This window comes from Macaca nemestrina, chromosome 4 (genome assembly GCF_043159975.1).
Source record: "Macaca nemestrina isolate mMacNem1 chromosome 4, mMacNem.hap1, whole genome shotgun sequence".
NCBI lineage: Eukaryota > Metazoa > Chordata > Mammalia > Primates > Cercopithecidae > Macaca > Macaca nemestrina.
Genome location: NC_092128.1, coordinates 93,612,369 through 93,626,730, shown reverse-complemented (window position 1 = coordinate 93,626,730; position 14,362 = coordinate 93,612,369). Strand labels below are relative to the sequence as shown.

The window sequence follows — 14,362 nt, the reverse complement described above, 5'->3', positions numbered from 1 at the left end:
TTCCATCTCCCTTTACCATGAAAGAATATACGTAATTAAGCCATGTGAATGTACTGGTGTGTTTGCATATCTGAGTCATCAAAAATTATTACACAGCCAGCAAATACATTAAATTAGAGCAATTAGTGGACATTTATTCTCCTTTATTATCAGTAACAGAAGAATCTTTCCATTTTCTTTACAGCCCAATCTCACACTGTAGTGTTTTTAAAATGAATTTTGAAAAGTTTTAATTATTTACATTTTAAAATATTTTAAAGCTATTCTAGAATGTATTTTAGGATTCTCTAATGCTTCATAGATCTACCATTTTTTTCTTAAGGTTAAGAATTATTCACAACATATTTTAATGGAAAGTATTATAATGGAAGTTTAAAAATTACTTTATCCTTAACATTTCTACACATTTCAGAATATGCATTCTTGGCCATGGTTTTGTTGTTGTCAACCCAGGTTTCTAGAATTGCATTTTGACCAGTCCTGTTATTTGCTTGGCTCTGTTTTTTATTTTTATTTTTTTAGTTAACTTTATTTTTTAGAGCAGTTTTAGGTTAACAGCCAAACTGAGTGGAAAATAAGAGAGTTCTTAAATACCTCATGACCCCACATTCATAGCCTCCCCCAGTATATCAACATCCCGCACCAGAGTGGTACATTTGTAAGGACCTGTAATTTAAGTTTTGAGCAGACAGTGCATCATCATGTCAACTAAATAGGATGATTTTTAAAGAAAGATTGGTTTCAACTGAGGTATTATTTTGGAGAGATCTGTTTGACAACTAATGGTGTGTTTGCTTGATTTGCCCCACTTTTCAGTTTAAGTTAAACCATTGTATGGACATGGCCTAACTTAATGTGTTTTTCAAATTTTTTAAACTTTGTGTTTAAATCTTTGAGAAAATTCTAATGACTTTATCATTTTATGTCAATAAATATGTTTGGGAAATAAAATTACAATGTAGAATTGCTGCTTTTGACTTCTAAGGAACATAATTTCAGAATTAAAAGCTTTACGTATTGCTTATTCTTTTATGCATATTGTGTTTAATTTAGTCTACAGATGGCGAATAATTCAAGGCAAAGGTGTATTTTTTCAAACTGATTTTCAAGTCACCTACAAATTGAGGGCTATCTAGAAGTCATAATTTGAAAGTAAAACACAGTTGGAGAAAGATAATAATAAAATAAACTTTAAAAAGCATTCAATAAGTTTAGAGAAGACTGAATAGATTATGACCATAATAAAAGTCAAAATGAAAATTCCAGTAAGAAAAATGAGATAAAATTTAGTAAAATAATTCATTAATTTTTCAAGTTAATAATTAAAATTCAATTTTGCTTAAATATTTATTTCCTTTTAAAAATAAAAAAAAGTTAAAGGAAAATAGAAAGTATTTCTTTATAATTATGCTTTAATTCTATAGTCATTCTTAAATGTTGTTTCCAAAGATACCTTTATCATCTACCATTTCAGCTATTTTAAAAAGCTCCTTTTCTTAAGTCCCTGAAAAGTTCTCTTTTCACTCCAGTATTCCACTCCAGTATTCTAGTGTACAGTTTATACTTGTTTATTTCCTTGTGTTTTTCCATTCCTTCCTCCTCCTCTTTTTTTTTTTTTTTTTTTTTTTTTTTGAGAGGGAGTCTCTCCCTGTCCCCCAGGCTGGAGTGCAGTGGCCGGATCTCAGCTCACTGCAAGCTCCGCCTCCCGGGTTTACGCCATTCTCCTGCCTCAGCCTCCCGAGTAGCTGGGACTACAGTCGCCCGCCACCTCGCCCGGCTAGTAGAGACGGGGTTTCACCGTGTTAGCCAGGATGGTCTCAATCTCCTGACCGATCCTCCCGTCTCGGCCTCCCAAAGTGCTGGGATTACAGGCTTGAGCCACCGCGCCCGGCCTCCTTCCTCCTTTCTAGAGCAAATCTAATTGCTATTTTCTCTCTGTTCACCACAACTACTACTACCATGATTACTCATTCTTCTTCCACTTTTTAAGAAATTACCTATTCTTGGAACAATGTAAGAGATTTCCTCCTTTCTTTCAAAATAGTTATTGTAATACCAGTCATTTGTTCTCTAAAAGTTCCCTAATTAAGTTATAGTTACAAATAATGAGTGCTTATAATTTTTTCAACTATCAAAAGGCTTATCCAGTGAAATCTCGATTTTTTTTATTGCTGCCCATCATTCTTCCCACTTGCGCCTTTGTGAGATAATGAGACAAGTGAAAACATTTGGTATACTTTAAAGCACTACATAAAGGTAGATTATTAATTAAGAACAGTTTCATTTGTTTTACTAGCTACACAATAAGTATATTTTTAATAAGTTTTTATTAGCTAGTTTGCTATTCAAATTGTCCTGTGATTCTTTAGTACTTTCCCAAAACTCTTAAGTTTTTGAAATTTGTAATTTGGATTTTCTCAATTTGAGTTAAACTTGTTTAGTTTGAGTATAGCATCAAACACAAAAGTACACATGTTATGTAATAGTAACAATTACTTTAAAGATTTTTTGTGTGTTCTGTGGTACTGGAGTACAGTACTCTAACTTTATTATCTAATGTGTATGTCACTGTTACAGTAAGGATTTTTTAAATGTTGTTATTGTTTCAATCCCAAGTTAACATAAAAATAGAAGTTACATAGACCAAATTTATGTTTCTTATTTATGTACAGTTATAACTGTTTGCAACTAGTAGGTATCAGTAATAAAAGGAATGTTTATAAACTAGATACTTTGAATGTTTCCCTACTTTTGGTCCTGGCATATGTTAAATGGTTTATTTTAATAACAATGCATTGAGTTATTTTCATTTAGGGGATCCACGAGTACAAAATTTTAAGTAGTAAAAAAGAATTAAAAATAGCAACTGTTTATATTTTTAAGTCTTCTAACTTAATGATGCAAAATAAGTACTGTGAGAATTTTAGAATATTTAATTATATGCAGTGTTTACGTGAAAAATCAGACTAAATGAAGTTTATGTAGTTGAAATAAAAAGAAAGTCTAGTTTCATGTTGTTAAAGCAGTTTTATTGCATTTTTCAGCATTTAAAATAATTGCTTCTCTTTAATGGATGCCATCATATTTAAATAAAGTTAAATTATTATAACAGAGGTCAAAGAGATATTATTTAAAAAAACAAGAAAGTGATTTGTTTCATAATTTGCTCATTCAGTGGTTTAGTACTAGCTTATTAGATGAAAAAAGAAAAGAAACAAAGATTGCAATTCATACTGGAAAACATGAAAACTGGTTATTGATTTAGAATATGTTAATAAATTTCTACTGTATAATAACATTGATAAAGCAAAGAAGTACTAATTGTTGAACAAATCTGAAAAATTATAATGGATGTATTTTAGTAAATATAAATAATATTTATTTATAAATATTTTTAAGCATTTAAGGTTGTTTTTCTAGATACTGCAAAAGGTAAACGGTAATAAATCTTGAAATGGAACATCTATTTTGTAAATCTGATTTTACAACTATGAGGAAAGTCTTCAGTTGAGGAGAAATAAAATTGCTAACAGTTACAGAAGAATTTTGAAAAACAAAGAAATGGTAATAATTTTAAACCCCAAAGTAGTAAACTTTAAAGAATTGTCTATTGGAATAATTTTTACATCGGCAATTAAACATTTTTAATGTGTATGTTTTTATTTCAAAGGTTGTCTATACTTATTAAGGAAATTTAGGAAATAAAAAATTATCTGGCAGTTTTTTTTTTTTAAATGAAAATGCTTTTAGTATCATTTTGAGAAGCTCCATTACTTTCAGATTATAAAATGCTATTTGAGGAACAGATTTTCTTTCCCAATATAGAAGATAAAACATTTGGACAAAAAGCATTTATTTCTTACCAAAAATTTTGTGAATTTTAACTGGCATTTTCGATATGGAACTTCCATGGAGGACAAAATAAAATATTAGGAAATATTGGATTACTCAAGGAAAAAAGACATGTTAACCAAAGAGCTGAAATATGTTGATATGTTTGACACATGTGGATATTAAGTTTGAGAGAGGAAAGAACGACTGTGTGCAGAATCCTGACTTAGACTATTTTTGAAGAAAACAAAAAATCTCATTTTATTTCCAGGTAAAATGAAGTTGAAAAATTTTCCAGCCAGTGACAGAATTAATGGTCTTATGAGGCAAAAAAACTTGTTCATAAATTATTGTAGTCTACATTTTTACTAAGGGGGACTTACATAAATCTTGTAGTAGTTGAGAAAGTTATTATTTATTATGATTGTTTATTGAGCACTCCTCCTTTCTCCACCTTTTTATGAGCATTTGCTGCACATTGCACACCAAGGAAGAAATAAGCTTTTATAGGTAGTTTTGTAATAGGTGTTGCTGACCTGTTTTTGGTCTGTGCTGTGTGGTCATGAGGATCTGTAATAATCATAAAGGATTCACCTGGTCCTGCAGCAGCTTTATGTTGCAATTCTCTATTGGATTTTTTAAAAAACTTGAGACTCAATAAAGATGACAAAAGGAGTTACTGAGAGTAATTGAATCCACCTCAATAAGGAGAATTCTGTCATGTACCATGTGTACAACCAAAGCTAAAGATCTGACTGTTTTTCACTTATGGAGACTGCTAATAGCTCCTAACTGGTGTGTCTAAATAAATTATCCTGTTTCAGACTGTTTTTCTGTATGCCCCAGGCTGCTCTTTTCTTACCTAGACAGTCTACTTACTGCTTCAGAGCTCAGATTTTGACATCTGAGTCTTTGTTTTTGTCCTTGCTCAGAGTACAGCCCTTTAACTGCGGTGGGGTCCCATCCTGTGTTTCTGTGATAGCTTTGCTTTCCTCTAATCTGCCTTGTAAATACTGGCTCAGGTTGAGCATTGCCACAGTGCTATTCTTTCTGACTCAGGACACACATTATGCTCAGTATTTTGTGTTATGCAAATGTGACTTCTATTGATAAAAAAGGCTAGTAAAGTATGACAGTATGCAAATAGTTTTTCCATGTAGCTGTCAATGGCTATCCACTGTAATCACAATAAAATCCAGACTTCGTACTATGGCATATGTGACCCTGGTGATATACCTCTTGACTACTGCTTTGACCTCACTTTAAGACCACTCTCACCCTAGTTCATCAGACTCCTTCATTCTAACACTTCAACATACTAAGCCATTCTGCCTTAGGGGCATTGTCCAGTTATTTGGAGTATTTGAGCTGAAATGTGAATAGTGAAACGTACCTTGACTGCCCTTACTCCAGATTGTTGTGTGGCTAGCAGGTTTTCATCATTCACACCTCAGCTTAAACATCTCTTCTTTAAAGAGTTTTTCCCAGACCACCCATCTAAGTACTTTTATCCCCTACTACCCTACTTACTCTTTCCCATCTTATTTTTTTTATTGCATTTTCTGCTATTTAAATTCTCTTGTTTACTTAGTTCCAATATTACATTGTGATCTCTGTTCCCTTATTATATAGTGAGGGCAGAATCTGTCTTTTTGGCTGTTGTATCCCCAGCATCTAAAACAATGTCTGACATATTACAGGTGCTCAACACGTTTTAGTTGAATGCATGAATAAGTGAGTGAATGATAAAGAAATGTATAACATAGGGTGAGCAAGTTGGTCTTTTCTTGTTTTGTTGAAGAACAGTGTAAAAACATGATAGTAAACTAGGTTAGGGGATATTTACTTATAATTCCAATATTTAAATGATTTTCATTTTAGTTTTTTCTATGCATGTATGTTTTCATGGTTGTACTCTATTTAAATGTTTTTGGTATTTTGTTTTTGTTTAGTTAATATTGTCAGACATTTTCCCTAGTTCTCCTAGTAAATACAGTTATTTTAATGGCTACATAATATCACATTGAGTTGATATTCCATCATTTGCTTAATCATTTTTCTAATATGTTAAGAAATTTGTTTCTGAGTTTTGCTATTATAAATAACACTGCAAGGAATAGCTTAATGAATATAGATAACATTTTTCTCCATTGAACAGAATATATTATAAACATAAAATGACTATATTAAAGGATATTTGTTCTGGTATTTTATGGCATTTAAAATATCTACATCTCATAAATTGTAAAAGAATGTGTATGACTTTGTTTTGGGGTTTATTCTAAGTTAAAATACTTTTCATAATTCATGTAAAAATTGTATGATGCAGACAAATAATAAATTATATTTTTAAAGCTTCAGCTTATTATTTTCACAAATAAGTTTGTAAGCACCCCATATAGCCAGATGCCTTTAGACTCAAAGTAATCTGAGTACAGAGATGTATAAATTCTATGAATAAATAAATTATTATTTTATTAAAATTACCACCTTTAGTAAATAGGGCACCCTAAAACAAATAAAAGCAAAAGCTAAAGTGGTTTTGTAAGTGACATAATAGAATAGATATTTGGGATTATAAAATGACATTTGAGAGAAATCACAAATTTTCATGATTGGTTTTAATATTATTTGCAATTTGCTTCACTTTTTTTCTTAAAGCTGGAAGAAATTTTTTAGGGCGAAATAATTTGAGTACCTTTGAGAACTAATTTGGAAATGTTTATTAAAAGTATTCTTTAACTTTCATTTCTACATGTGGAGAGTTTACCTATTTATGCATATAAGAGGTTACACAAATAAAATATATCCTGAGAATTTTCTCTTTGGATCTTTTTTGAGCTTTTTGAATTATTTGAAGTCAAGTTTTTTTTTTTTTAAGGTGTGGATTAATCATGACTTCATTTGCATAGATTGTTAAGTTCTGGGGAAAACAAAATCTAGTTTATTATGCATTTATATTCCCTTGCAGCATCTTCTATATAATTTACTTAAAGAAAGGATTAAGTTCTACTCTTTAGCTATATATGCTATCCTCTGGGTAACATAATGCAAAAATAGATTTTAAAAATGACCTTTTTGACCTAAGCATCTTGCTAAACCTACACTTAGAGACGGCTCCTTCACTTTTCCAAAACAAAGAGGCTTTGCTTTTCTTTGCCATATAAAAACTCTTATTAGCATAAGCTATATGTATTTCATTTATCCAGTCAACACATTCACAGCTTACCCTTCTCATATCTTCTGTATGTTTTCTTACTTTTATTTATCCTAATAATTTAATCTGATAACAGAATATTCACTTAATTCATCAAAAAAAGATTTCTTGAGTGCCTACTATATACAAGCTACTTTTCCAGGTACTAGATATATAGTAGCGACTAGATGAAAATTTTAAAAACTCCTTCCTCATAGAACTTAGGTCTAGTAAACAAGATAAATAAATAATTGTAGGTTAGATAGAGAGTGTTAAGTGCTAAGAAGAAGAAACAAAGAAGAGGGTATGTGAAACGTGGGGGCTATTAAAACTTTGGATGGGTTGACCAAGGGAGACTTCACTGTAAAGGAAATTTTTGAAAAAGATTTGAAGGAAGGAAGTGAGCCATTCAGCCACCAGGAGAAGAGAGCAGCCAGGAGAGCAGTAAGACAGTGTGGGTGGGAGTGTCGGGTCACAGAGTTATACAGGGAAAGAAGTCGGAGAGCTGATAGAGAGCGGGATTAGGTAACAAATGTTTGTTTGGATTACTTAATTATCTTTCTTTATTCTGTAATTTTTCTGAGATTTATGTTTCTGTTCTTTCTAGCTCTGTACAGAATTACTTGCTCTTATAAATTTAATAAGCGGTTTAAAAAATCTGCCATTGTTAACCATTTTTGAGTGATAATAAGTATCAATTAATTAGTCAAAGATTTGTGTTTGTGGGAAAACACATGATCTCGTTTTTCTACTTGCCATTTAATTCCATGATTTTTTTTTAATGTAATATCATTGCTTTTTGGGCTGCGGACGTTGATCACTATTCTGATAAATGTGATTACATTTCAGTTGCCTAGTACTGCTTTATGTAATATTCTCCCTGTCATTTTCTAGTTTTTCTTGCAAAATCCTAAATTTCTGCCACTGAAGCACCATTTTAGGTTAATAGCTTTCTTCGGCATCTTTTAAAAAATTGACCCAATTAAAAAAAAAAAAAGAACAGACCTAAACTCAAGAGTAATTACTTTCCTAGGATTTCTTCCAGACTTTTATTTTCTCTGGCTCTCTATTCAAAGTAAGTTATTTGCTTTTATAAAATGGCCAGGAGTCTACACAAGTAAATTAAACCTAATTGTGGGATGTCAGAGGATATTTAACTCAAATGGACTCAAATGAATTGAAGAGTTAGAGTTAGTATTTATAGTATGTTAGAATAGACATTTGAAGTTAAAAGATTTTACTGGTTAACTTCCCCTACTGAATAGTTGTGTAGTTCTTCCTGAACTTCAGTTTCCTTGTCTGTAAATGGGAATCAAATTGCCTACTTCAGAGGCTCACTAATAGATTGTTTTGAGATTATAATTGAATAATATATGTGGACACTCTCAAGAAAGTGACTTAGGGCAATTCAATGTAAGTATTGTTCTGTATTCTATGAGGCCATCTATGCTTAGTTTTAAAATTTTGTTAAATTTTAATATTCATTGCCTTTTTTATGTCTGGATAATTTCCGAAGTTTGATTTTTTTTTTTTTTTTTTTTTTGGACTGAAGATCCCTTCAGTAGATCTTTTGTGAAACAGCTTCTACAATGTAAATAAACAAGTCTTGGCCTTCACAGTGCCATGGTGATTTTATCTCAGTTGCAGTGACCTCTGGCATGTACCTCAATAAGAATTTATTTGCCCTCACTTGGATGACAGTTGTCAGCAATTGGAAACAGGCTTGGTTGGAGCTTTTTAGTTGCATTAAACCTTTATTAGAGAGCACCCAGAAGCAGCAGTGCACTACTACCTCACCAACATTCTGCAGCCTATCTAGGAAATAAAAACTTTAGAGAACCTTTAGTCAAAAGCCTATGAAGCACTAATTAAGGGGAAATAATTATACCAGCATGTTGGCTCAGCAGTGCGAGGCACCGTGAAGCTTTGAGGAGGGGCTCCCAGAAGTGCGTATTGCTGCTGAGTATGGAGTATCCAAGGCACCCGTAACAACTTTTGTCTTAAGTTTTTAAAATTGGAAAATCAGAATAGACCAGTGGTTCCCAGACTTTGTTACACATTAGTCACCTGGGGCTTTTACAAATCTTATGCCCAGGTAATATCTTACACTAATTATAAATTAGAATGTTTGGGGGTTGGAGCCAGGCATCAGTAGTTTTTAAAGATGTACAGATGATACCAATGTGCAGCTAACTTAGGGAACCACAGGAATATGTGGCTCTGGCCTTCGTTCTTTTACTACCTATTACTGTTTCTCAGCCTTTAGCATCATTAGTGGGAGTCTGATAATCCTATCACTAAAAATATTTGAAAATAGTAGGTGATGTCCTGTAAGCAGGTTTGTGGTCTACAATTTTTAAAAAGTATATGCTATTTTACGTGGTCTTATGTTGCTTTGAACTTTGTTTCACTACTGTCACCTTCTAGATATACTTATGTTACTTTTTCCCATTTACATGAATAACTCCTTGACAACTTTAAATAACATTATGCCTTTGTTATTTAAGACCAGAATAAAATAATGTCTACAGGTATTAACTAGTTAGGAGTTTTGTTTCTTTGTTTCATTTATAATGGCTGTTTTCAGATAAAGGGCTGACAGCCAATTTGTTTTTCCAAATCCATTTTTATTTTTCTCCAGTCTAGTAATGAGCTAAATTTATGAAATTGATATGGGTCTGAATAAATCAACTGCTTAACTATATCACAGCCACATTAATATTTACTATTAATAATAGATGATATATATCTGAGACAAAAACTATACCTGTGGCATTACTAACCATGATATCGTATGTGAATAAGCATTTTCCCAAATATCATGGTTTATTAAGTCAGTCTCAATGTAGCCTAGTAAAAAAACTAGAATTTTAAGAGTACAAAGGGGAACTTCTACGTGGCTTTGTTCATAATGTTGACAAAAGCTAAAGTTTTGGCTGTAGATCCTTGAACATTTGCCTAAGACTTGACATAAATTCAGGTGGTCACCATATTATCTTAAAAACACTAGAAAATTACCCAAAGAACACAAAAAGAACAATTTAAAAACAAATTTTATTTTGATTTATTAGAAAATTTATCTTTCATATTTCATGTGAAGTGTGTGTGTGAAAAAAATGCAGAACGTGAATTGATGCTCTGTGAATTTTTTGTTTGTCATTTAAAATTAAAGAATATGACCCTATTGTCTCTGCTGCTATCAGAGTATTATAAATTATGGAAATTACTACAGTGCAAATATTTGGCTTAATTCATAACATTTAGTCATCCAATTTTTGTTTTGAGTCTTTTGCTTTTCTCATTTCACATTTTTGTTTTGTTTTCATCCATCATTTTGTCTTATCATCTTCAATTCTAGAGCAACCTGACAACAATAATGATACTACTGAATTGGGCATCCTTGTCATTCCTGAGATTAGTGTCACAAATGTGGCCGGAGAGAGAACCGGGAATGGGGAAAAAGGCAGAACACTAGGAGAAATTGATGCTCAGCATATACAGGGTGTGCAGGAAACAGCCACAGATCCTAGAACTGAGAGCAAAGGCTTGCCAGAGATCAGGAGGCAAAAATCTGTAAGAAAAATGATGGAGGATGGAATAAACTCACCTGGCAGAGTGCAGTTTTAGCAGAGCACTTTATAGCTGCACTCCAAGGTATCTTAAAGCAAAGGGCCACTGATGCATGTTAAGCAGCAGTTGCACAGTCACAAAAATTTTGCATGTAATCTAATCCAAATGCATGAATTATGCACCACATTTCTCAATGACTCGTAATGCTCTTTGGAATGATTATACCTATATTGTCTTTTAGTAAATTGTTATGAAAACTGAGGCAGAAAATTCCTTCTAAAATAGTTTTCTGCTTATGTTTGGAGTTCTAAAATTACTTTTTCAGCTTTGTCTTTTTGCCATCTTTGATATGAAGGGTAATGTGTATAGAATTTTGTATTTGAGCTTGTGATATTTATAGTCTAGATTTTTGAATTTGATAAAATAATTACAGTATAGAGTGCAACCTTCTAAAAAAGTCTTTAAAGTATTCTAATACGGATTTTTTAAAAGTTCCTTGGTAAAAGCTTTGATTTTATACTGCTTTGCTACTGAAGGAGAGTTCACCCCTAGTTTTACTGTGTGATAATATTTCTAATTGTTTCTTATCTTTTGCATGAATAGGAGAATTCTTTCTAAAAACATAATGGGGTATGGTTTATGGCATGCTTATTGTTTAATACACTATAAATTACCGTCATTTAATTACAATGAACTATTTTTCACGTTTTTATAATGTTTTGATTTATCCTTTGATTTTCTATAATCTGTTGCTTTATAAAATTATGCTAAAGCTTAATTTATTTAAAGTATAACTGATTTGGTGTTAATCATTTAAAAAGATTGCTTAAAATATTTAATGTTAATTAATCTTTGTCATTTCTTTGTTTAGGAAATACAGAATTAACAGGTCAAGAAGAACTGATGGAGATATCTGAAGTTGACGAGGGATTTTATTCCAGGGCTGCGTCTAGTACCAGCCAGTCGGGTTTATCAAACAGTAGTCACAATTGTAGTAACAAGACAAGTATAGGAAAGAACCAGAGACGGTCAGGAGGAAGCAAAACTGGAGGAAAAGAAAAAGAAACTACAGGGGAATCTTGCAAAGATCACTTTGCTCGAAAACAAACTCAGAGAGCCCAAAGTGAGAATCTTGAGCTTCTCTCTTTGAAAAGACTTACTTTAACAACCAGCCAATCCCTACCTAAGCCTAGTAGCCATGGTTTGGCTAAGACTGCAGCGACTGTATTTAGTAAATCCTTTGAACAAGTCAGTGGTGTCACAGTCCCACATAACCCGTCATCTGCTGTTGGTTGTGGGGCTGGGACAGATGCCAATAGGTTTTCAGCTTGTAGTCTCCAAGAAGAAAAGCTTATTTATGTTTCAGAAAGAACTGAACTTCCAATGAAGCATCAATCAGGTCAGCAGAGACCTCCTAGTATTAGCATTACTCTGTCCACAGATTAATTAGTAACGTATTTTTCTCCCATAACCCAGTGAACCCAGAAATACAACTTTGCTTCTTTGTGAAAGTACCCTGGGTCTTTCATCCGTGTTCCTGACAGGAGCCCTGATGTCTTAAATTCTGAAGGCTCCCCTGACTTTATGAAGGGAAGATTGTCTAGGTTGCAGTAAGTTGAAATATGGTTTTTTTTATTTCTTGATTAAGATTTTTTCCCCTTGGTTGGAGTCTTTTTTTTCCCCCCTTCTTATTTGTTATTGTTGCCCTAAGATTATCAGTGACAATAAATTTTGACAGGTTGTCTGATCAAGTTGGTTATGTCTCATGTGAGGTTATAAGGTAGTTTTTCTTGTTTTGGTTTGGGTTTTTAATAGCTCCTATTTTGGTGGCTGTGTGTTTGACCTTCAGAGTCAAAGGGAGTCTCCATGTATGGGAACTGTTTTATAGAGGATGGGGCAGAGGCACAACTCCAGGAATTCTTCAGCTCCTGGTCAGGAAGCCAATCTGAAAAACAGGCGTGTGGAAACACAAAAATGATGTGTATGAAAAGCACCTGATGAAAATATTTGTAAGCAGATCATCTTTATGATTAGAACAATTTGCTCAAAGCACTGGAAAATGCCTGGTAACCCAGTACCTAGAATATTATATGATTCCAGGGGATGGGTAGAGGCATTTCTGTTGTTATCTCTGAAACATTTTTATATCAAAAATCAGATTGCTGGTAGGTGTGTTGTTTTGAAGTGTTTGGACTTAGCAGGTGAAGATCCCTTTCAATTATTAAGGTATAATAGGCCATAAAGCTGATTTACCCTACTGCTGGACTTTAGAAATCCTAGTTAGTTTGGACTCCTGTAATTCAGAGCATACGTCATTGGAAGACTTCCTGGAAATCAGTGTAAATCTTGCAACACAGCTCTCAAGATACCACTGTGTAATATGGAATTGTTTGTATGCAAATGCATTTTTCATCTATAAAATGTCATGAAAGAAAATAAAGATAGTAAAATATGGACAAAGGACATTTATATATTAACTAATTTAGAGTTGTTTATGTTTGTGTTCTTAAATTTAAAATATGAAAAAAAAGAAATGTCTTTCTTGTTTGTGAACAGACCTATTTAAAATATCTTAGTATGATATCAAAAGAATAATCAATTTAGTTACCTCCCAACTAAAAATTAAAAATAAAAAAGATGATATGGCAGAAGTTGAATCAAACTTGTATGTATCTGTATGTGACCTCTAGATGAAAATAAAAGTTTGGTGTTTGCTAGCAGTGGTCCTTTTGGCTATCGCTGGGGTTCCCTTGTAAAGTAAGTGTACTTAAGTCATCATTCAGAGAGAGAGCAGGGCTGAGGCTGAGTCAGTTGACTGTTGAGGAAGTCCTAAGGAGCTGTCCGGTTGGCTCTTTCACTGTGAGTACACAGCAGTTTCCTTCTTCATAGTCCCTCTCTGTGGTCACCAAGAGAGCATGCTAGTGTTTTCCTCTTGTACCTGCTTATGCAGAGCTCAGATATGTGAAAAATTTGTACGCTTTGAAGGCCGCCAAAGCATTTATACTCTGAATAGTTTTGACCGCAATTGCTTTGGCTACCCGTTTAAACTGAATTCTTCAAAAAGCATGAACTGGTTTTCATTCATTAGCCCTGATTACAATGTGGTTTTTGACATAAATGAATTTGATTTTTTTTTTAAGCTCCAGTAACAGAATGGAATAAGATCTGTTGCCATAAATTGTAGTTAAGAACTGTAAGGCAATCAGTCAGTGAAACTTGATATTGTATTAACTTAATGGGAACCCTGTATACAGTTTAAAATATTTGTAAAATGTCACTGTGAATTTACAGATGTCTTTTTGTCATTCTTTACCAATGAATTTCCCCTGTGCATAGTTGTTAATAGTGTGGGTATTATTAAAAACTAATTTGTAAGATAGGCATTTTAAGCAAGTTGAGGTGCTTAGGAAACATTGTAGAATAAGTTTGAGGAAATGTTAGCTGACACAGCTGAGAGATCAGATTTTCATGTTCTACCACTGTAATGGAACCTCATTTGGGTATTCTTCTAGACCTTTGCTAGCTGTGTGGTCTGAGGACCAGTAAGTAGGATTGGCATTATCTGGTATCTTGTTAAAAATGCAGAATTTCAGTGCCACTCTAGGTCTACTAAATTAGAATTTGCATTCTTAACAAGGTTCCCAAGTGATTGTTATGAGAAGAAAGTATCAGAGTGCAAACAAATTACTTGTCTGATATGTAGAACTACCAGTAGTCTCACAGCTCTAGATCAAATGTGTCAGACACTAGGTCATTATAATCTTC

The 14,362-nt window shown here is 32.8% G+C and overlaps 1 protein-coding gene across 3 annotated transcripts in view; it reads left to right on the top strand.

Annotated features, from left to right (window-relative positions):
* Positions 1–14,362, top strand: part of HYCC1 (hyccin PI4KA lipid kinase complex subunit 1) — a 111,460-nt gene that overhangs the window by 57,413 nt on the left and 39,685 nt on the right. Inside the window, exons 11-12 of one of the 3 annotated variants that reach the window (XM_011731152.2) lie at positions 10,386–10,681; positions 11,469–11,585. The exons of 1 other annotated variant lie outside the window; for it this stretch is intronic. In XM_011731152.2, coding sequence (XP_011729454.1) covers positions 10,386–10,654 — 269 coding nt within the window. In that variant the 3' untranslated portion in view covers positions 10,655–10,681; positions 11,469–11,585. Of the gene's footprint in view, positions 1–10,385; positions 10,682–11,468; positions 13,079–14,362 lie in introns of those variants that run through there. One more of the 3 variants, XM_011731151.3, reaches the window with a different exon arrangement.